Genomic DNA, 21,107 nt, shown 5'->3' with positions numbered 1-21,107 from the left:
ATGACAGGAGAAGCTCCTGGGCAAAGCGCAGCGACAGAGTCAACAAGCTGTCACTTGACTCGTCATGCACACATGCACCACCACATCAACCCATGAAATCAGCCGCCAGCATCATTGATCATTCACTCACGCGGGCCTCGGGCAGCGGATCAACAACAAAGCGCGGCTAAGCAATATTATGCTTCCCGTTTGCCGTTGGTTGCACAGGCTCGAGTAGTGTTTGGAGTTCTGCCTTGATGAGAAGCAGACTGTCGTTCGTTTGTTCGAGGCCTGCCGCCTACAAGCTTGTAATAGTTCTAACACACGCGAAGCTCGACTTTCTTCTGAAGCTGCACCGCGTTCAGCCACACAACTGACACGCGACATCGCCAACACACCATCTACGACGGACAACGCGCACCGCATACGGCATTCGGAGGCCGATGGCACAACAAAGGACTCGGAGCGCGGTATCGAGTAATTTCTAACGGTTTAACCTCTCCGCTGAAAGCGGGCTAGCAGTCCTAGCACCGTGTGCCGTCATAGCGCTCCTCCTGCAGCAGAGGTGCAATTCCAAGCACTTGCAAGGGTGAGTTCTCTCTTCCCGCCTTGGACCATCTCCTCCACACAACACACCACCACCGCCTCTGTTACATCTGACATGAGGCTGTGTGGTCAGCGGTGACACTCCAATGAATCTCGCTAATCCACCCACCAGGTCGTCGACTCCCCTCTGCCATGGGCGAAGAATTTCCGATCTTGGGCGGTATAGGGTTGTACGCTGCTGAGATTCGAGGTGATGGTGAGTGCCACCGACCGCTACAATCAACTTTGCATACACGACCTAAATCGTCAGTGTGCTATCATGGCTTCGATACTGACAGCAGTCGTCGCCAGGCAACTGCCTCTTCAACGCTCTCTCCGACCAACTGTACGGTCACCAGAATGAGCACGCCGCCATTCGCTCGCGTGTCATAGACTACATGCGTGAACATGCCTCATACTACAAACAGTTCATCGACGTACATCCCGGTGGAGGCACGAGACGGAATCCCAAGCGGAAGAATGCTGGAGCCTACTCGTCACCAGCGAACTTCACACCCCCGACCTCTGCCGATATCGATCGCGTCTTCGACAGCCACCTGCTGAGCATGGCGAGAGGTGGAACATACGGAGACAACATGGAGATCACGGCCTTCTCTTCGGCCTTCGACTACGATGTGAAGATCTACCAACGAGATTTTGCCTATATGGTGTCAGGTAGTCAAGGTGGGGACACATCACGACCAGTAGCACACATTGCATACCATGCTTGGGAACATTATTCATCCATACGGAATCTTGACGGACCTCACACTGGCATGCCCCACGTATTGCCGAAGGCCTTGACGCCCGAAGAAGAGCAGAGACAGAGAGAAAAGCTTGCACAAGCACCTCACGTGCTCCCGTGGATGATCGACGTGGTGGAGAAGTCGATCCCTTGGATAGCGGACAAAGCGACCATTAAGCGTGCCATCGAAGCTGCCAAGGGTAACATCGACAATGCCGTCTCGGCTCTACTGGATGCGGAGGGAGATAACAGCTCATCGTCGCAGCACGAGAACTCGAGCGTCGAGCGTGACCACAACAGTGATGACGACATGCATGATGGGCCGAACAAGAAGCAAGACAGACGTATGAGCAGAGCATCACGAGCTCAAAGAGAGCAAGGCTCGCACAGCCGCCACGCTCTATCACAACTGTCGAATTATGATGGCAGTCAAGAGTCTGTCGGCAGCTACGACTCGGAAGCGTCGAGCCAGCCGGAGTCAATACAGTACTGTCGTGACAGCAGACCTAACACACATCTGCCTGCCGATGCTGGTATCAAGAAGGAGGAATCGCTAGGCACATCTACGCCGCCGTCAGACATACCTGCTAAGCCTCAACCGCGGTTAAAGCTCCTGCCACCAAAGCCACCCGATCCATCACAGCAACGAGTCGGCAAGACAAAGCAGAGGCAACAAGGCCCGTCTGCATCACAGTCGAAGGCACTGAAGAAGCAAGCTCAGAAAGCAGCTCGCAAAGAACGCCACCAGGCCGACTCGAAGAAGGAGCGCACACAAAGTCCATCAAAGCTGGGCATTTCGTTACGTGCTAGCGGCATGACCGAGACACCTCCAGTCGTCGACACAATGCGGACGCTCTACATATGAGCTCTGCTAACACCACGACATGACTTACACCCACAACCATCACGTCACATTGCTTTGCGTTCTGGACTCGATGCGAGATACCCATTTCCCCGTCTTTTTCACTCTCGACAAGCAAAAAGCATAGCGTCGGCAGCATTTTCAAATGACGAAAGTCTACACACTTTTCAGAAGACACCAGCATAGCGAGGGCGCTAGTACAGGATATCACCACCACACCAAAGGAGTTTTCACGGAGGGGTTGTTGTTTTTTTACGACATGGGTTTCAATATTGGGAGGGTTGCTCATGTCATGAGGCCGGTTGCTCTGAAGGGCTCAGGCACTGGTTATGACACATGCTTGCAATGTTCAATGACGATTCACACAAAGAGAGAGGCTACACCATAGAGCAGGCCCTGCAGATGAGGGACCGAATCGTGACTTCTCTAGCTCTAGCTAATGCCAATGCAAAGAACGCTTGGAACGCAGTCATCATCACCACATGTTCTTCACCCAAATCTGCCTATGCGGATGCCGTCTGCTCCAGCTCGCTGTACCTCTTCACCTCGACCTCCCCGTCCTCCAAACCAAAGTACACCGCCACCGGCTTCTGCCCTCCCTGCAGCCCCAGCGCTTGTGCCTGTATACCATTGATCCCATGAAACAACCCCACCTCCAACACTCCCGCAATCCCCTTTATCGTCCTCGCCAACGTATCAACATCCCATACCCCATCCTTCCCCGACCCGTCCTTCCCCGCCGCCAGATCCTTCGACGTCAACAGCTGCTTGAACGGCGCATCCACAATGTAAAAACTCTGATCCGTCTGTACTGGCCCCGTCTTAGACAAGGTGTGTTCCCTCAACACCGGCGCGGGCGATCCCAAGGCGCGCAGTTCGCGGAGGACGGACGCGTAGGCGATGGGTGCGATTTCGATGGGGATTGTGGGCCATTGTGTCAAAAGCCGGGACTGGTCCTTGCGGTAATCTGCTATACAGACGAATTTCTTCGCGCGGCAGGCTACCAATTTTTCCTGAAAGAGACAGGCCCCTCCGCCCTTGATGCAATTCAACTCCTCATCCACCTCGTCCGCGCCGTCAAACGCTACCTCCAATAGTGTATCAGCAGGCAGGGAATCGAAGGCGATGGGTGTGAGGCCGGCGGCTTCGATGACTTTGCGCGAGTTCCAGCCTGTCGGCACGAACCAGTTCATGTGGCCGGGGGGGGGAGGGTTGGCGGCTAGGGCGTCTTTTATGGCTTCGACGCCGTAGATGATTGTGGATCCGCTGCCGATTCCGACGAAGCGCATGGTGGGGGAGAAGTGCTCGGCGACGGCGCGGTAGGCGGCTTTGCGTTTGGCGGATTCGATGGTGGAGAGGGATCTGTCGGCGAGGCGGGCGGTGATTGAGGCGGTGGGGTCGGTGGACATTGTGGTGGTGGTTGAGGTGAAAGGGCGAGTGTGGTGAGGGAAGTACCGATAGGGTTGAGGCCAGCGAGGTGTCGCTCGAGAGACAGGGGTATTGGTGGAGTGCGAGAGGTAGTGTGTCGTGGCTCGGAGGGTTGTTTGAAACCTGGATAGCATCAACGTGTTGTGTTGTGGCTATGTACAATGTTGAAGGGCGAATCAGCATGTCGTAAGGTGAAGTGAGGCTAAGATGGCCTTTCGTGGTGATATGAGATAGCAAGTGTAAGCGCTTTCGATCTTTATACAGCGATACACCATTCTGTGCACCCAAGTAGATACATGTCTTGAATCATGCTTCTCAGCACAACGGGGAGTGGAAGCATCGGTCGCGTGTCTGGATCACCTTTTGGGTGATTCTTCCACCCATGTTTGCTGCGGACCAGAGCCCGCTCGAGCTCCTTGTGATGCCGTCATTGTTTCAGGCACGCGCGCATCGCATGGATCGCGTTTGACTGTCACTTTGTACTTTGGTCCATGTAATCTCCTTCTCATGCACACCCCATGCACTCATGAAGAGATCACATAGCGCCATGGCCAACAGTCAGGAGGGCCCACCTCCACCTCCACTGCAAGACGTGCCTACCGCCAAGGAGAAGAAGTACGATCGGCAGTTGAGACTTTGGGTAAGTGCTGCTGTGTTGTTGCCCTTGGAGGCTACCAGCTGTGAGGTAGCTTTGCTGACCTATCAATCTATAGGGAACTGCTGGCCAAATCGCTCTTGAAGAGACACACATCCTCCTCATCAACAACGGCTCCGGCGTCACTGGCGTGGAAGCACTCAAGAACCTCGTACTACCCGGCATCGGCCACTTCACCATCCTCGACTCTGGCATCGTCTCGGAAGCAGATCTCGGCGTCAACTTCTTCCTGCATGATGCATCGTTGGGCAAATATCGCGCTGAAGAGACGGTCAAGCTGCTGCAAGAGCTGAACCCAGATGTCAAGGGACATGCCATTACAGAGCCAATCGAGACATGGGCATCGAATCAGGATGCCCTCAAGCCATACACTCTCATCGTCGTGGCGGCACCCATCGATCCTGCTATCCTCTACAACATCCAGAACGCGTCAATTGGCGTACCAATCTTCTACATTCACTCCGTCGGGTTCTATTCGCAGTTCTCTGTCAGTCTGCCGCCGGACTTCCCAATCGTCGACACCCATCCCGATCCCACCGCCACGACCGACCTACGACTGCTCACGCCATGGCAGGCTCTTTCAGATTTCGCGAGACAACAGACTACGAATATGGACAAGATGAACGGAGAGGAGTTCGCGCACATTCCCTACGTGTGCTTGCTGCTGCACTACCTCGAAGAGTGGAAGACAACACATGCTGGCAAGCTGCCACTGGAGTACAAAGAGAAGACAGAGTTCAGGAATCTGGTCCGGACAGGAAGTCCCAGCGAAGAGAACTTCGACGAGGCATGTGCTGCCGTGCTCAAGTCGCTGAACCCGCCGACGCCGGAACGCAAAGTGCTCGAGATCTTGAATGCACCAGAAGCTCAACAAATCACAGTAACATCTGCTCCATTCTGGGTCATTGCGAACGCAGTATCGCAATTCTACCAGCAGCACAACGAACTTCCGCTGCCAGGTGCAGTGCCTGACATGAAGGCTAGATCCAACACCTACATAGAGCTCCAAAACATCTACAAGGCCAAGGCACGAGAGGATGCGAATGAGGTCCTCAAGATTGTGCGGCAGACCGAGCAACGTGTGGGTCGTTCGGTTGCGATCGACGAGAAAGAGGTCGACAACTTCTGTAAAGGCGCCGCACACATCGCTCTCGTCCGCGGCTCGCCATTCAAGATCGCACAAGCTGGCAAGGCCATCTCTTTCGGTGGCCGTGCCAAGGGCTTGACAAACCAGCTACAAGACCCCGAGAGCATGATCCACCTCTACCTCTCCTTCCAGGCCTGGGATGAGTTCGTAGCTTTCCACACTACCATAGCGAAGGAGATCGGCGGAGAAGGTCTGAGGATTCCGGGCGCTGGCGAAGCCGTCGACTGGGAAGAACACGCCTTCAATCTTTTCGAGCTTGCCATGAGGCTCATGGACAATATCATCAACCAAGCTGGTACCCGAGTCGAGAGCCCACGCTACGATCAAGTCCACGAGAAGATCAGGAAGACCTGTACGGAGCTTGCTCGTGCTGGTGGTGCTGAGCTGCACAATATCGCTTCTCTGAGTGGTGGACTCATTGCTCAAGAGGTGATCAAGGTCATCACAAAGCAGTACGTGCCCATCAACAATACTTGCGTGTTCGATGGCATTACGAGCAAGACTGGGGTCTTTGAGATTTAGCTGGGGCTTTGATGCTCAATCGCCACGGTTTCACGGCGCTCATGGTGCAAGGCCGGAAGAGATGGTGTGCACTAAGGATGCCATAAAGGCTTCATGCATCGCAAGGCGTTATGAACTCGCTCACGAAAAGTACAAAAGGCACGAAAGGTACAGAGGTACATAGGCTCAAACAAGATGAACATGATCGGAACAAACCGGTCACATGCACGAATCAAGTCTTGTCTCACTTCACGAACCCTGCACCTGTACCTGTATGGAAAGACCTATATAAGAGGGTGATCACAGCACTTTACTCTACCTCGCAGCATCCAGCGCCGATTTGATAGCATCGCAACTCGTCTTAGCGTCCCCGAACAGCATCTTCGTGTTCGGCGCATAGAACATGGGGTTCGGCAAGTCAGCGTATCCACTCCCCATACCACGCTTCATGACGATGACTTGTTTGGATTTGTACGCGTTGATGATGGGCATGCCGGCGATAGGACTATAATCATGGTCAGTCAGTAAAAAGGTTTGCGCAGAACACAGCCCGCCAGAAGACCTCGGAGCAGGGATGGAGCTTACCTATCAGGCTCATACGCAATGGGATTCACCGTGTCATTAGCCCCAATGACTAACGTTAGATCAACATCATCGAAACCTGCTTCGTTCACTTCATCCATTTCCAGCACAATGTCGTAGGGCACGGAAGCTTCGGCTAGCAAGACGTTGCATTGTCCCGGCATGCGGCCTGCCACGGGGTGGATGGCGAAGACGACTTCGACGTTCATGGTTCTGAGCATTGCTACGATGTCCGCGATGGGGTACTGCGCTTTGGCCACTGCCATGCCGTAACCAACCACGATCACGACCTTCTGCGCGTCTTTGAGGGTCTGTACGGTTTCGTCGACGGTGGTTTTCGTTATTTCGCCTTCGATCTTTTGGTTGGTGTTGGCTGGGGCTGTGGCGATGCCGCCGAAGAGGACGTTGGTTAGGCTGCGGTTCATGGCGACGCACATGATGTAGGAGAGGATGGAGCCGCTGACGCCGATGAGGGAGCCTACGCTTGTGAGGATTGGGGAGTTGAGCATGAAGCCTTCAGCGACGAGGGCGAAGCCCGAGTATGCGTTCAGCACTGTGATGACGACGGGCATGTCCGCGCCACCGATTGCTGCTGTGGTGGTGTAGCCCTTGGCGAAGCTGAGCGCGGTGTTGACGCCGAGACACGTAGCAGCGATGAGAGGGGCGCCAGGGGCGAACATGCAGAAAGCGCCCATGGTGGCGATGTTCGTGCCGAGGAGGGCAGAGTTGATGAGGTGTTTGCCGGGGAGGACAGTCGGGCGGGAAGACATGCGGCCGGCGAGTTTGAGGAAGGCGACGATTGAGCCTGTGAAAGTGACGCCGCCAATGAGGACGCCGAGGTAGCCGGTGACCATGTGGAGCATGTCGAGGTGGGAGATGGCGGCCATGACGGAGCCGATGCTGGTGAGGACTGCGGCGAGACCGACGACGGAGTGGAGGGCTGCGACTGTTTGGGGAAGTTCGGTGGGTGTGATGCGGCGGCCGATCAGGGCGCCGAGGATGCTGCCTACACCTGCTACGCCGACGAACTGGATGAGGGTTTCTGGGGAGAAGCCAACGGCGGCGAGGGAGGCTAGGACGCCGGATCCGACACCGAGCATGCCGAGTAGGTTACCGGTTCGGGCTGTGGCTTGTGATGCTAGACCGGTCAGGGAGCCGATGCACAGCATGGAGCTGGCCAAGTATCCAGCCTGGACGAGACCTGCCATTCCGGTCGCTGAAGCCACCAGGAAGCCGCCACCAAAGACTGCTGCCGGTACGGCGTAAAGCCAAGGATACTCCGGTGGATCAGTTGGTCTTCGGAACATGTCCAGCATTCTCTTCGAAATAACGAAGCCGCCTGAGACGTTGACGAATGCCAGAAGCACGGATGCGGCACCGAGAATTTGGGGTAGAGTCTGTGGTAGGTAACCACCGCCCATGATGAAGAACCCTCCAATTCCTACCATCCCAGAGATGGCGTTGGTGACGGACATCAGAGGAGAATGAAGGGCTGGTGCCACTCCCCAGACGACACGGTAGCCGATCAGACCTGTCAAGGAGAAAGTGAACAAGTTGCCCATGAAAATCGGTCCAGTCATCTTTCCAAGCGCGAGAGCAGTTCCCATTGCACCAGTGACGGTGGCCACCTCTCTGGTAGTCTTCTGCCATGGAGTGAGCGCTACAATATCTTCCTTGACCTCGACAGGCTTCACAGCTGGTGCCGGGGGTGGAGCCACTGGAGGCAACGGCGGTACCAATTCTCCTTCATGTGTCACGATCGACCGCCTAACCACTTCATCATTGAGGTCGATGCCAAAGTGCCCTTCTTTCGGTGACATGGACAGCAGATACTTCGTGATGTTGTTGGAATACAATGTCGAAGCTTGAGTCGGCAGACGAGAAGGCAGATCAGTATATCCGATGACTGTCACACCATCCCGTTGGACAAGTTCACCAGGTACAGTGACCTCACAATTGCCACCGTTCTCAGCAGCAAGATCAACGATCACGGATCCAGGCTTCATAGCTGCGACCATTTCCTCCGTAATCAAGATTGGCGCTGGCTTCCCCGGAATTAAGGCAGTCGTGATAATGATGTCAACTTCCTTGGCTTGCTCCATGAAGAGCTTCAGCTGAGCCTCGTGATATTCCTTGGACATCGTCTTCGCATAGCCTCCGGATCCCGAGCCATCTTCTTTGACACTGACTTCGATGAACTCGCCCCCAAGGGACTGGACCTGCTCTCGGGCAGCGGACCTCGTATCGAATCCTCGAACGATGGCGCCCATTCGCTTTGCGGTAGTTATTGCGCTGAGACCTGCGACTCCAGCACCAATTACTAGCATCTTGCAGGGTGGCACTTTTCCAGCTGCTGTCGTCTGACCAGTCAAATATCGTCCAAAGTGGTTGCTCGCCTCGAGGACAGCCTTGTATCCAGCAATGTTGGCCATACTGCTGAGTACATCGAACTGCTGAGCTCGCGTAATGCGAGGAATCTGGTCCATGGCAAAAGAAGTGACCTTCTTTCTCACCAGCTCATCGACGATCTTCTTGTTACGCTCGATGTTCGGTTGCAGAATGCTGATCATTACACCACCTTCTCGGAATCCTTGGATGAAATTGTTTGGCGAGAGGGTGGTACTCCTGAGCCTAGGTGGCCGCACCTTCAACACAATGTCGCTGTCGTACCATACTCGGCTAGCATTGACCAGGGTCGCACCAGCTTCCTCATACTCATGGGCCGAAAACTGTGCTTGGAAGCCAGCACCTTGTTCAACGAGAACTGCTTTGAAGCCTTTCTTGATCAACAGCTTGGCGTTGGTAGGAGTTATGGCGACTCTCTTCTCATTAGTGCGGACTTCCAAGGGAACACCAATCGTAAGTTCACTGTATGGGATGGCCTTTACTGGTTTGGCTTGCTTTTCTTCCACTTTCTTCGTGGCATTTGGGGGAATGGGCACCTGACTCTGTGGCGCAGGTTGAGACGCTCCAGCGGAGGCGGCGTTCTGTCGACATCGTGGCGAGTCGAACAGTAATCGAGTCTGGTTGAAGGCGCAAACAAGTCTCCGTCGGGATGACTTTTGAGCCTGCAGCGTTGCGCAGTAAGGCCTCAATGGCCTGCAACCGGGCCACATGGTGGAAGCTCGTTCGTTATCATCAAGCGCGGTGAGTCTTTTTCGATCGTCCTTAGGCTATGCCTTCGAAACCCTCGTCTAGTGATGCTGGCAGTCCGTCAAAGTGAAGTCCTCGTAAGCTTGAGGTTGTAAGCAGGGTCCAGTCTCGAGATGCACGAGTGCGGATAGCTACAGTCGTGACAGTGGAGGCTGTGCAGCTTGTACTCAGTCCCGTGAAGAAGCTGTACCACGACCGCGTCCGACGCGTAGCAGTGGAAGCAGCGGAGAAGTCAGCTCAGAAGGAACACAGAGGTACAAGCTGCGACAGCCGGAACGCCCAGCTGCCACATGGTCGCGCGGGGTTTTCCTTGACTTCATGTTGTTGATCGCAGAAAGTGGAGGCTCAAAGCGGTAGTCGGCTGGCCCATTTCCCGGCTTAGTGTTTCATGCAATGCGGGGAAGCAGGCGCACGGCTGGGGAAGCGCGATGCATACATGTATGTGAATGCAGACATCTGCAATTCCATGCTGCTATATAGGGACGTGCATGATTGCTGTTCTTAATGCAAATGCTTCTACGTGGTATTTGTACAATGTGTTGCCATGCCAATCACTTTGCTTTCCCCATTTGAGCGCCATCGCCGTGCAAAATGTTCAGCTCTCATGCGTTCATGCTGTCGAAGCCGTTCGATACTCTTGCTGTCCCGCCTTGGTGTGGATTCCACCGCAGTGCTCTCTCTCCAGTCTGTCGCATAGGTCGACTGTGGAGGGAGATGTCCAAGCGTGAGCCGCGCTCCCGTATGCGCACACCACTACGGCTTCCAAGTCCGACCGATGGCGCATTCGTGCGTGCCCCTAGGTCTTGGAAGACATCGTCGGAGTTGCCTCGTAATTCTACGCTGCATCACCTCACGGTGTCGCCTGTGTCTCTGCCTGCTCGACTAATTCCAGCTCCAGCTTGTTCGTCTCTTGCTTAACCGCTGCTACAGTATCGCCATATTCCACTCTTCCTTGCTTTACATCCTGATGCTGGCATCGAGATTGACCGCGATTAGGGCATGCCGGAGTACCTAAGGTCCACAGTATTAGGGCATGCGTCTCAATACCGCCGTGCCTATGCCATGGACGGAGGTGACATATTGCGGACAGCTACAGGTCAACGTGGCCGGCGCGATGGATAGCTTCTGCATTATCGCTTCATCTGATCGGTATGCATGTCGGTGTTGAGTCGACGACGGGTTGACACGTCTTGAAATCGATCGTTTCAGCGGATCGTCCCGTCGGCCAGATCGCGCTGAGTCAGCCACCATACAGCAGGATGCGAGGCCTCGGAGGCAGCCACAGCCACATTCCACCTCAGAATGCCGTTTGGACGACCACCTGGAGTGGGAATACCAGCGTGGAAGTCATGTGCAGCTCCGCCGATTCGGGCACACGACGAGCACATCGAAAGTCCAGGGGTGGCTGCCACGAGTGCAAAAGACGCAGGATCAAGGTACTTTGCCCCACAGCTCTACACAAATACATGGATGTACCCGACGTGATGGGGTCCGGCATGCTCGAGCTCGAGCGATACTCATGATAACGTCTTTTGTCTTCAATACGAGGGCGTATGCTTCCGCCTCTGCTCCCCTTTTTGAAGCATTGCGAAGCCCTTTCCCAAGCATTGCCGTTATCATGTTTTCGCTGACACTCGGCCGCGGTGCGATGAGGCAAGACCAAGTTGTGCCGCATGCGTGCGACATAGCCATGAGTGTGTGTACGGCGCAGACCACCGGCCGTTTTCGCACAAAGCACCAATAACACGAACACACACTGCTGAACCATCGCCTGCATCCTCTTCCATGTCGACATCGGCATCAGACGCTCCTGCATGCTTCACATTAACCTCAACCGATCTTTCCCTCCTGCATCACTGGACGCGTACAGCCAGCCGGACCATCGTTCCTACACCCCATGCCCACGAGCTCTGGCAGGACATCTTCCCACACATTGGCTTCAAACACCCCTTCGTTCTGCACGCCATCCTCAGTCTCTCCGCCCTCCACCTAGCTGAGCAAGATCCAGCAGAACACACTACACGCCATCTCCACGACGCTGTCCAGAGGCACAACGAGGCGGTCAGAGGCTTCCAAGACACGATACGCTGTCTCCCAGACGTATCAGACGGCGTCTGCGAAGCACTGTTTGCCTGCGCCTCAATCAACATCGTCGTCGTGCTCTGTATGTACACTCACTTCGGGGACCAGAACGACACCGACACCGATCCCGCTGCTCGTGAGCAACGCATCTTGGGCGCTACGTGGATTCCTATGATTCGTGGAGTGCAGGCTGTGCTGGAACCGACGTATGATCGGGTACGACTGGGACCTCTGGCGCCTATGCTCCACGACGCAGGCTGGGCGACCCTGGACCCTCATCAATCTCCCGTGCCTGAGGATGAGCACTACCGTCGTCTGCAGTCGCTGTGGGCATTCGACTCCGATCGCGGGATGTACGACCAGACGCTGCATGAGCTTCGCAAGTGCTACATTTACACCAAAGAGCGTGAGGCGAGACACGGGCAGCTTGTGCACTGGGCTGATCATCCGAGTTGTGCGGGCGCGATGATGTGGGTGCAGAATACTTCTGATTCGTTCTTTGCACGACTCAATGAGAGGCGGCCGGCGGCGCTGCTCGTGTTTGGGTACTTGGGTCCTATACTGCATTTGTTGGAAAATCAAGGGTATTGGTTCCTCAAGACAGGGGGTCGGAAGATTGTGCAGGTTGTCAGTGAACTTCTTGGCCCGTCGTGGAAGAGCTGGATGAAGTGGCCCCGGGAAGAGGTTGGTCTTGGATGATGATGCTGGGTGATCAAGAGTTAGGACTGCACCGCTTTCTTTTTTGCTGTGGCGTAGAGCCACTCAACGCCGGGCGTGAGAGGTGCCTTCTTCTGTGTCGAATACACTTCCACGCCACGCCACGCCATACCATACGAGAATGATAGCACCCAGATGCTACCCCAGGTCGATGATCCACGTGATACATTGGCGACTTAGCTCAGCCATTAGGCAACTTGGAAGCATCCCTCAGGGTGCATGCCCAGAGGATTTGTTGCCCACTTCAACTTGCAGGGCACTGCACTACCCGTGGTACCATGGCCACCTACGCTTATCTGGTATCATCGCCGTAGACGGTCGCCGAAGACTCGACACATATCATATGCTTGGTCGAGCGTCTGGAGCAGCTTGAGAAGACGAGCATTCGATGGAAGGGTGTTTGTTCAGTCAAGGACCACATGGTGTTTCTGCCTCTATATCGGCGCGTTTGCATAGCCTACTCTCTCAAGTCGAGGGACTATATGCTGTGCTCCCTCCTGTTTTGTGCAGCTCCATAACAGATGCATCTAAAGCCGGCCGCGTGTATCGCGGTCCCCTGCTCTTACTAAAATACCACTTTCGGCCGCGCGCCTCGTTCCCGGCTGACTCCCCAGCACTGCCGGCCTCCAGTGCCGTCAGCTGGCTCGGGTGGATGATGAGGAACAGCACCATCAGAAGGAACATCGGCACCGCATCGAAGATGTACAGAAAGTACTCGTGCCGCAAAAGAAAGCCGTTGTTGCCCATCAGGTATTCCACCACGCGGAAGATTGAACGAAACATGATGAGTCCCGAGCCCCAATAAAGTGCGTGGATATGTCTACGCCAAGCTGAGTCGCGGACTCGCGAAAGTTGGGAGGCGTCGTGGCGCGTAAAGCGGTAGTGGAATAAGGATGCGACGACGACGAAAAGCCCGAAGAATACGACTTGTGCGAAGAGGCCCACGATGATGATCTTTTCTCCTAGGTGCATTAGGCTGAGAGTTCCGCCTGCTTGGATGCCACCACCTGGATCAAACATGTCAGCACGGTCTGCTCCATCTAGCTTGGAGAGACTCGCGGAAGAGTACTCAACTTACCAGCCATCTGAAGTAAGAATGCAGCCACATCCCCCGTAACGAAGATCTTAGTCAACCATTTGAGCCGAATCAAGGAGTGCCTCTCCCCATCAACGAAGCGTATGATCCGACCCAGGACGATGTATATCGCCGCCGCGAAGAAAGCAGGCGCGATGAGAAGGAGAATACTCTGGACAATGTATGGACCCAAAGCCCAGAGGTCGTTCGTTGATATGGTTCGACCGATGTAGCCTATGATCTCGACTGGTTTCTCATTAGTGTGAATGCACGAGAGCTGAGATGCGGAGTATGGGAAACTTACAAATGCCGCCAATCGTAAAGGGTGTGAAGTACCACACGCGACGAACACTTGTGAGGGCCCCTTGAGCTAGAGTCACAAGCCCGAAGACTACAGTGAATGCGATAGCGGCGGCGAGGCTTGGGTGGTATCGATATGGAACCCAGGCATTCGGGTCGTCTAACGACGGGCGGTAGTCTTCCGATGACATGGTGCGAGCTTGATGAGGGATTGAGTAGGGAGAATCTTCGATACTATAGCGGGAAAAAAATTGAAGAACAGATAATCTTGCGGTATCCAAAAGATGCGGAGCACTTGTGACTATGGCGGATTCCTAAAATGCCATGGCTCATGAGAATGCATGGCGGAGCACAGTGTCGCGTACTGACGGCTAATGTTGTACTCCGTGATGCAGAGACCATAATGGTCGTGGACCACACTAGCCTATAGGCCAGGCTGGTCAAAAGATTGATCCGCTAAGGTCCATCGTGTTTGTAGTGGGGCCGAGCCCAATCCGGTATCGACAGTGAGGTTGCAGACAGTAAAACACGATTTCCTTGGTAAACAGTAGCCCTTGCTGCAGGCTCGCCCCACCCGCCAAGCTATCTGGTCCATCCATAGGCCTTAGTGTGGTCCATGAAGGCCCAGCACGGCTATAGTTCAATCCATCATAGACCCATTGGCAAACAAGTGAGCGAAACTTGTGGGCAGTGGCGGCAGTGTTGGTGAAGTTTTGTATGCGTAATGCGCGGCTGGATGACCGAAATACGAAATACGCTCGTTAGCCGCGTTTTAAAGCCTTGGCTGGCACGTGTTGGACTTCGGCTGGAAGTTGTAGCTTCGCGCTACTTCGACGTCGCATGTCAAAGTATGTGGAACAGTGGAAGACTTCCTCGAGGCTTCCCCGAGCCCCAGCTACCCGCTCTAGCCCCATCATTTGCCGCTCAATTTGATTGAACTTCAAACCATATCGCACCTCGAAGACCCCCTAGCATCTATGTATTCCACGCACACGAGCCGGCGACGAGTAAGAGAGGGGGGGGCCTTACGAGTCAGGGGTAGGGGCCCCGCCGATGTGCCCTCCCGGAAGCGCAACGGCGACGTGCAAGATATTCGACATTGATGGGATATTGATTAGAATTTGATGGTGAGGTGGGGCTCGATCGGCCAACTGGGGCGAGGGGAAGACTTTGATGACAGGCAGCAGGCTATGTCTCGGGATCCGTGTCTTTCTCCGACCAAGAACAATGGCTTTCGTTCAGGGTGGGCTGGATCCTCAAAGAGGGCGCGGATCGGCGTGTCAACCTATCTCCCGTTCAGACCGCTGCTGTCGCTCGGTGCGGTGTTGAAGTATAGCCACCAAGCCGCTTGCGCCCGTCCGCAGAGCGGCGCCTTGGCGCTTGCTGTCTGAGGTTGCGTCTGGGCACGAGATAGCGTGTCAACACCACTCTCTCGATACATCGACCAGTCGTTGGCAGGACCAAGCCACGGACCCTTTAGCGATACAATGAGCCCATTAGGTGTAGCTACACCTTAAAACTTGAACCCGTTAGCCTTGTAATGATCGCTGTACGTCCATTGCTGCTTAAGTTGAGCTTCCCGCATGCAAATGGGCACGAACACACCGTTAACACACCCCCAAAGTCGGTGAGTATTCAGACGGCTCTTCGTAGCGATGCTCTCGCTATACATCTGACAGCGCTTATAGATCAAGCCTGGCGACCAGTCTATCGTGTTACTCCACCGAATATGGAGCAGCCTCATCGTGCCGTTGGCAACAAGTGAGTGCTAGGCTAGGCTGCGTCCTCTGAGCCTGACTTGATGATACCACCTGTCCGGATACGCCAGTCGTTGACACACCATATACAGAGCTTGCCACGGCTCTGCCTTGCAACGAGCCTTGAAGCGAAGCGTGTCAACACTAAGCAGCAGCTCAGCAAGCTCCTCAATCTGTTCTGGCCAGAAGCGAGTGTTATGCCGACACACCTCCGGCTCCAAGTCATCCAGTGACCAGCTGAATGTATTGACTGAATATGGCAGTCGATCCTCCGCCAGTCTCACGTACCGCCATATTGCTTTGTGCAGTGTGCAATAGCGCGGCACTAATAAAATGTGCTGTTAGCGGTTGTGAACCTCCAAGGGTAAGCGTAGCGGAGTGGAGCTCTACACCACCCCTTGCCGGCTTCGTTGAAGGTAGCGCCACGCTACCCGTGATCGACGTGTTGCGACAATAGATGCATGATTAACAACACGAGCGTGTGTTTGCGAGCTCGCCAACAGGCACAGCGCGCGGTAGGTCACGTGCCATCAAAATTTGGAAGTTAACTAATCACAGAGCGCCAAGGAATTCTTAGGGCTAGTGATAGAGCTCCACTCCCTCGCTAACGCCTCACTGCGGTGTGGCTAGCGCTCGGTCGCTGCGCTTGATAATGCCAATTGAATGCTATGCCAAGAGCCGTCTTCTACGTACGGCGTGTCGATCAAGAACCAGCCACCGGATCGAGGGCTTCAAATTCACTTACACCTAGCTACACCACATGCAAACGATCAGGGCTACGACAGGAAGGTTTGATATTGCCAAGAGTCGGTGAGATTCGTCCGACATGCTGTGTAAACAGTACCTACCACCGAAATGAACACGCGAATGCGAGAAGCAGCCGATTAGCGACACCGAGACGTCGCCAATTGAGGTACCAAGAGACTGCTAACACGGTAGAGTGCGCTACAATAGTGAAATTTGGCAGCTTCGACAGAGAAGGACGGCAAGCAACGGGAACGAGGTCCACAGCTGAATCGCAGTATCGTCCTCAAATGTCTTGAAAAGTGGTGTCCGTCATTTTGCCGGCCTTGACTTGTACAGTCCTGGGCATAGTTTTTACAACCCCTGTATTTACGCTAACCACTTCCGGCTATCCATGTCCATCTCAGAAGGTGTTGCTACCTTCAATCTCACTATCAAGAATGGGCCAAGCTCACACCTCAGGACATACAACGTATATGCAAGAGTATGCGAGAACGCTGCGAGGCAGTAGTAGCCAACAATGGAGGACACACCAGGTGGTGAGCTACGCCAAGCAGTGGATACATTCTTCCTAATGAGGAAAGGTGGAAGAACAGGGGTTGTAATAACTATGCCCAGGACTGTAGGCACTAAAACGACGTACTAGTCGTCGTGCCAAGGCCATAAGGCGCCCTTCCGATTGGTGTACGGGGCCCATCCGCTGCTTGAATCATGTTGCAGACTCTAGATGAGGAAGGACGGGCATCACGGCCGTCGGGGTAGCGAAAAGTGGTTCCAAAGTCATGCAAAGTCTGCCTAAAGATTAGCAGATGGTGATCTCATATCGACAGTGACCCACGGCGGCCGAGCAACTGGTCCATTTGGAGTCTAAGCAGCGGGTCCAGATCTGCAAGGCCGCGTTATCGCTTGCCCAGCGCAGATTTCGAGCACCAGGCAGCATGTTTGATCATGATATAAATCTTGAATGATCGCTGCAAGTGGGAGAAACCAACCACTTCCCGTCTACAATCGCACGCTCGACTCAAGATCCAGCACTGTCACACCGAAACAGCTATGCATACAAACGCCGCCAAACTTGGCGCTGTCCTCATGACAGCGCTTACATCCGCAACAGATGTTCCTAGCACAGGCTTGACACCCCTCCGACAACTTGCACAGAAGACAAATTTCCTCATCGGATCCGGAGCGATCAACCCCGACTATCTCAAAGATCCCCAATTCGCAACAGTCCTCGCCAGAGAATTCGACAGCCTATCTCCCGAAAACGAGCTCAAATGGACCTTCGTAAACCCAACACCCGAAAACTACAACTGGACCGGCCTAGACGCCCTCGTGCACTTCGCAGAACAGAACGACATGGTCGTCAAAGGCCACGGTCTCATCTCCAGCTGCTGCAACCCGGAACACGTCCTCGACATCACTTCTCCCGCAGCTCTCAACGCTACCTTGACATCTCACTTCCAGGCCATCATGCATCGCTACGCAGGTAAGATGGACCGCTGGGACGTTGTCACAGAAGCTCTTACAGTGCAGACGGGGACCGAGGAAGGGCCGGGCGGACTTCAGAAGAATTTCTTCTATAACGTTTCTGGGCCTGGGTACATCGCAGACGCATTCCGTATCGCTCGCGCAGCAGACGCCGACGCCCGTCTTTTCATCAACGAGAACCAGGTCGAAGCGTATCCAGGCAAGCGTCAAGACCTCTACAACTTGGTTGCCGCACTGGTCGCGGATCATGTTCCGATCGATGGAGTTGCGCTGCAGATGCATATTACCGAGGTCGCACCAGTGCCAGGCGTGATCAAGGCCATGGTGGAGTCGTACCGTGCACTGGGTCTGGAAGTGACTGTGGCGGAATTGGACGTTCACACGCTGAATGCTACGAAGGCAGCGGAGATATATGGCGCCGTTTCGCGGGAGGTCCTAGATGCTGGGGTTACGGATATCAGCTTTTGGGGGTTCACGGATAAGCATGCTTATACTTGGATTCCTGGTGCGAAGCCGTTGATGTTTGATGAGCAATATCATGCTAAGGCTTCGTACAATGCGACTCACGCTGCTTTCGTGGAGGAGATTGGTGGCAAGTAGGAGATTTCAGGCATTGTCGGTGGCAGGCTGTTCGGGACTGTAGCTGCTATCTGTATCACGCTCACTGGGCTAGCTTGTGCGAAAAGCCGACCAGTAAGTACAATATTGTATATGTAGTGCAGAAAGTGCAAGGGGAATCACCTGCCTGAAATAGGATCATGGGATGAGTGCCTCAGGCTCTCCCGCGAGCACGGCTCTTTCCGAAAATCTCCGATGCCGCCATTCGCGCACCGCTGTTTCCATCGAACATTGATGGACTAACACTTTCCCCATTTTCTTCATCATGCTAGCCATAGCCATTACAGCAGAGCTCGAAGGGTACGCTCATTACTTTCTTGCGATACCCGGCCGCGGCTGACATTTCAGCGTCACGGATCTTCAACCAGAAGACACTGAGCAGAACCCATTCTACTACACATTCAAGGTGCAATGTACATCATGCCGCGAGACACATCCCAATTGGGTGTCCGTGAGCCGTTTTGTGAGCGACAGCAGCGATGCCTCAGCTGGCGATTATCTGCCTGACGATATGTAGGAGCAAAACGAGCAGTCCGGCAGCAGAGGAGAAGCCAACTTCGTGTGGCGATGTAAGAACTGCAAGGTCCGATCATATATTCTGCCTCACACGAGACAGACTTTCTGACATTACTCCAGAGAGAACACTCGGCGAACATCATCGACTCGCCCAAGTCATATCCACAACAGAGCCCACCAAAGCCACAGAACATCCTCACCATTGACTGCAGAGGTCTCGAGTTCGTGGAATTCAAGCCAGATGTACCATTTCCCCATCAAACTTATGGGCAACGATGCTGACAACACGACAGGGCGCGTGGAATGCAACGGGCATGGAGAAAGGCACAAAGTTCTCTGATATCGACTTGACCGAGGGAGACTGGTACGACTACGATGAGAAGGCCGGCGAAGAGGTCAGCATCAAGGACATCAAATGGGAGATTTGCCGGGCATGAGCTCGAAGCGCTCTGGTCAGGTATGCTGTCCTTGTCTCGAATCCCGTACCTAGAGACGACCATACAGCCATATCACAAGAGCCCATGGTCCTCATGGTACGCAGCAGAATCTTCGCCAGACGTTCGAGCAAAGCGCTTCGTCAGCATCGCCTCGCAAGTAGCTCCCACGTGGCACCTGCGGCTGCGGCGCTAAGCCTGAGCTTAGAGGTAGAGTTTCTTTTAGCATGTTGCATCTCGCATCATGGCTTCGGATTAATTCAGTCGGCTGCACACCAACTTATACCTTCGGCGCGCTTACATACAAGATGTAGGATTCGGCTATCTCGTTAGCATTCGTTTGCCAAGATTTCGACTGTGCAGCTTCGAGGATTACAAGCTTCTTTGTTCAAGGACAACGTCATCCGGTTGGCCGTAGCACATTTGCGTCTTATCAGCTGTACAAGCAAGCTTTGTCTTCCTTTGTTTCCTAACGATCAATTGACAATCCTTGCAGTTTCCCTTGAATCGGAGCTGCACAGCTTGAATCACGAACAGCTAGCAGCAGCAGTATCACTAACAGGCGACCGAGCACCAAGGGAATATGGCGAAAGTGGATGTGGAAGAGTCACCCCTGCTCCGGCTGCCACCAGAGCTTAGAAATAGGATATACCATGAACTCTTGGCCAACACCCCTGGCATCTTCCACCTGAACGAGGAAAACATGGCACACCCAATCCTCAACACCAACCGCCAACTACGATCTGAGTGCACCGGCATCTTCTATGCGAACACTACTCTCCAGTTCTCGTCTCCTGCAGTCTGCACACGCAGACTGACAACACTTGACCCGAAGATCGTCGACCTTATCCCCGAGTTGAGGTACGACACGAGCGAGACATGCACTAAAGCCATGAGCTGGAGGACGGCGTTTCGAGAGTTGCCAGGGCTGGACGAAGATACTAAGCTGGAGAATCTGAAAGATGAGTTGAAGAGGGAGGGGGTGGCTTTGAGGCTTGGTGTTCTGAAGGCACGGATATGTATTGCTGGTGGGCCGAGCTGGACGAGTGATCCTTTGGCTGCGGCGTTGGATGCGGTCAAGCAGGGTGAGTATTGCTGTGTTTCATCATCGCTCTTGACTTTCGTGTCTCACCCGTGCCAGAACTGACCGTGTTCTCACAGGCGTTATGGTGTCCCGGATGATGTTCATGTAGCGACGACACCACGAATTTCCCATCACTGGCTTTTCTGTCGATCTCACTGCCATACCTGCCCGATCACCTTCTGGGAGGCTGCCTCCGAAAGCTTTCTTCTGGAGAGGCTGCCTCCGACAGCTTTTTCACACTGATACAGTACTGATTTTCAATATAAGTAGTACTCCCTCCCGGAACAGAGCCGTCTTCCAAAGGCCGTCAGTCGCCGTCACGAGCATCGTCACCGTTCGTGGAAGAAAGGTGGAGAACTCCACTTTGCGCTCTTCGGGATGCCACTTTCGCGGCAGTTCGCGGCTGATGACCGGCGATTTACCATTTCATGCACATTCATGGAACTCAGACGATATATTGGATCCTGCGGTGCAACGTATAAAAACAATTGATAGACCGCCGATGACGTCCTTTGCGACTTTTGCGACCTCACCTTTTCATGACTTGCACCACGTTCCGCCTCATGTCAGCTACAACTGAATCAAGACTGGTAATGCCGCTGGGAGACTAACATACACATTGGCACAACTTCTCGGACCTACTGGTATACGACAC

At 54.1% G+C, this 21,107-nt stretch overlaps 10 protein-coding genes across 10 annotated transcripts; 7 read left to right on the top strand and 3 right to left on the bottom strand.

Annotated features, from left to right (window-relative positions):
• Positions 1-717: 717 nt before the first annotated feature.
• On the top strand, positions 718-2,174 carry CLAFUR5_11023 (OTU domain-containing protein 3; the record flags this gene model as incomplete). The annotated part of the gene is made up of 2 exons (XM_047910171.1): positions 718-781; positions 877-2,174. 2 exons carry the CDS (start codon positions 718-720, stop codon positions 2,172-2,174), a joined length of 1,362 nt encoding a protein of 453 aa, XP_047765210.1.
• Positions 2,175-2,674: 500 nt separating this feature from the next.
• CLAFUR5_11022 (Ribose-5-phosphate isomerase) lies at positions 2,675-3,733 on the bottom strand (the record flags this gene model as incomplete). The annotated part of the gene is made up of 1 exon (XM_047910170.1): positions 2,675-3,733. The coding sequence occupies one exon, from the start codon at positions 3,731-3,733 to the stop codon at positions 2,675-2,677; it is 1,059 nt and encodes a 352-aa protein (XP_047765209.1).
• Positions 3,734-4,125: 392 nt separating this feature from the next.
• CLAFUR5_11021 (NEDD8-activating enzyme E1 regulatory subunit) lies at positions 4,126-5,923 on the top strand (the record flags this gene model as incomplete). The annotated part of the gene is made up of 2 exons (XM_047910169.1): positions 4,126-4,239; positions 4,313-5,923. 2 exons carry the CDS (start codon positions 4,126-4,128, stop codon positions 5,921-5,923), a joined length of 1,725 nt encoding a protein of 574 aa, XP_047765212.1.
• Positions 5,924-6,217: 294 nt separating this feature from the next.
• CLAFUR5_11020 (NAD(P) transhydrogenase, mitochondrial) lies at positions 6,218-9,600 on the bottom strand (the record flags this gene model as incomplete). Its single annotated transcript, XM_047910168.1, has 2 exons — positions 6,218-6,407; positions 6,488-9,600. The coding sequence occupies 2 exons, from the start codon at positions 9,598-9,600 to the stop codon at positions 6,218-6,220; spliced, it is 3,303 nt and encodes a 1,100-aa protein (XP_047765211.1).
• A 1,386-nt stretch (positions 9,601-10,986) lies between these two features.
• On the top strand, positions 10,987-12,418 carry CLAFUR5_11019 (Zn(2)-C6 fungal-type transcription factor afumD; the record flags this gene model as incomplete). The annotated part of the gene is made up of 2 exons (XM_047910167.1): positions 10,987-11,073; positions 11,243-12,418. 2 exons carry the CDS (start codon positions 10,987-10,989, stop codon positions 12,416-12,418), a joined length of 1,263 nt encoding a protein of 420 aa, XP_047765687.1.
• A 483-nt stretch (positions 12,419-12,901) lies between these two features.
• CLAFUR5_11018 (uncharacterized protein) lies at positions 12,902-14,002 on the bottom strand (the record flags this gene model as incomplete). Its single annotated transcript, XM_047910166.1, has 3 exons — positions 12,902-13,443; positions 13,515-13,757; positions 13,816-14,002. 3 exons carry the CDS (start codon positions 14,000-14,002, stop codon positions 12,902-12,904), a joined length of 972 nt encoding a protein of 323 aa, XP_047765688.1.
• A 1,538-nt stretch (positions 14,003-15,540) lies between these two features.
• On the top strand, positions 15,541-15,801 carry CLAFUR5_20325 (uncharacterized protein; the record flags this gene model as incomplete). The annotated part of the gene is made up of 2 exons (XM_059463161.1): positions 15,541-15,572; positions 15,729-15,801. The coding sequence occupies 2 exons, from the start codon at positions 15,541-15,543 to the stop codon at positions 15,799-15,801; spliced, it is 105 nt and encodes a 34-aa protein (XP_059319078.1).
• A 1,564-nt stretch (positions 15,802-17,365) lies between these two features.
• CLAFUR5_11017 (Endo-1,4-beta-xylanase B) lies at positions 17,366-18,400 on the top strand (the record flags this gene model as incomplete). The annotated part of the gene is made up of 1 exon (XM_047910165.1): positions 17,366-18,400. The coding sequence occupies one exon, from the start codon at positions 17,366-17,368 to the stop codon at positions 18,398-18,400; it is 1,035 nt and encodes a 344-aa protein (XP_047765683.1).
• Positions 18,401-18,683: 283 nt separating this feature from the next.
• Positions 18,684-19,371, top strand: CLAFUR5_11016 (UPF0587 protein; the record flags this gene model as incomplete). Its single annotated transcript, XM_047910164.1, has 5 exons — positions 18,684-18,718; positions 18,767-18,881; positions 18,936-19,001; positions 19,055-19,177; positions 19,228-19,371. 5 exons carry the CDS (start codon positions 18,684-18,686, stop codon positions 19,369-19,371), a joined length of 483 nt encoding a protein of 160 aa, XP_047765684.1.
• Positions 19,372-19,951: 580 nt separating this feature from the next.
• Positions 19,952-20,561, top strand: CLAFUR5_11015 (uncharacterized protein; the record flags this gene model as incomplete). The annotated part of the gene is made up of 2 exons (XM_047910163.1): positions 19,952-20,453; positions 20,530-20,561. The coding sequence occupies 2 exons, from the start codon at positions 19,952-19,954 to the stop codon at positions 20,559-20,561; spliced, it is 534 nt and encodes a 177-aa protein (XP_047765685.1).
• Between the last annotated feature and the right edge of the window lie 546 nt (positions 20,562-21,107).

This window comes from Fulvia fulva, chromosome 8 (assembly GCF_020509005.1).
Source record: "Fulvia fulva chromosome 8, complete sequence".
Taxonomy (NCBI): domain Eukaryota; kingdom Fungi; phylum Ascomycota; class Dothideomycetes; order Mycosphaerellales; family Mycosphaerellaceae; genus Fulvia; species Fulvia fulva.
This window is presented reverse-complemented; position numbering and strand designations above follow the sequence as displayed.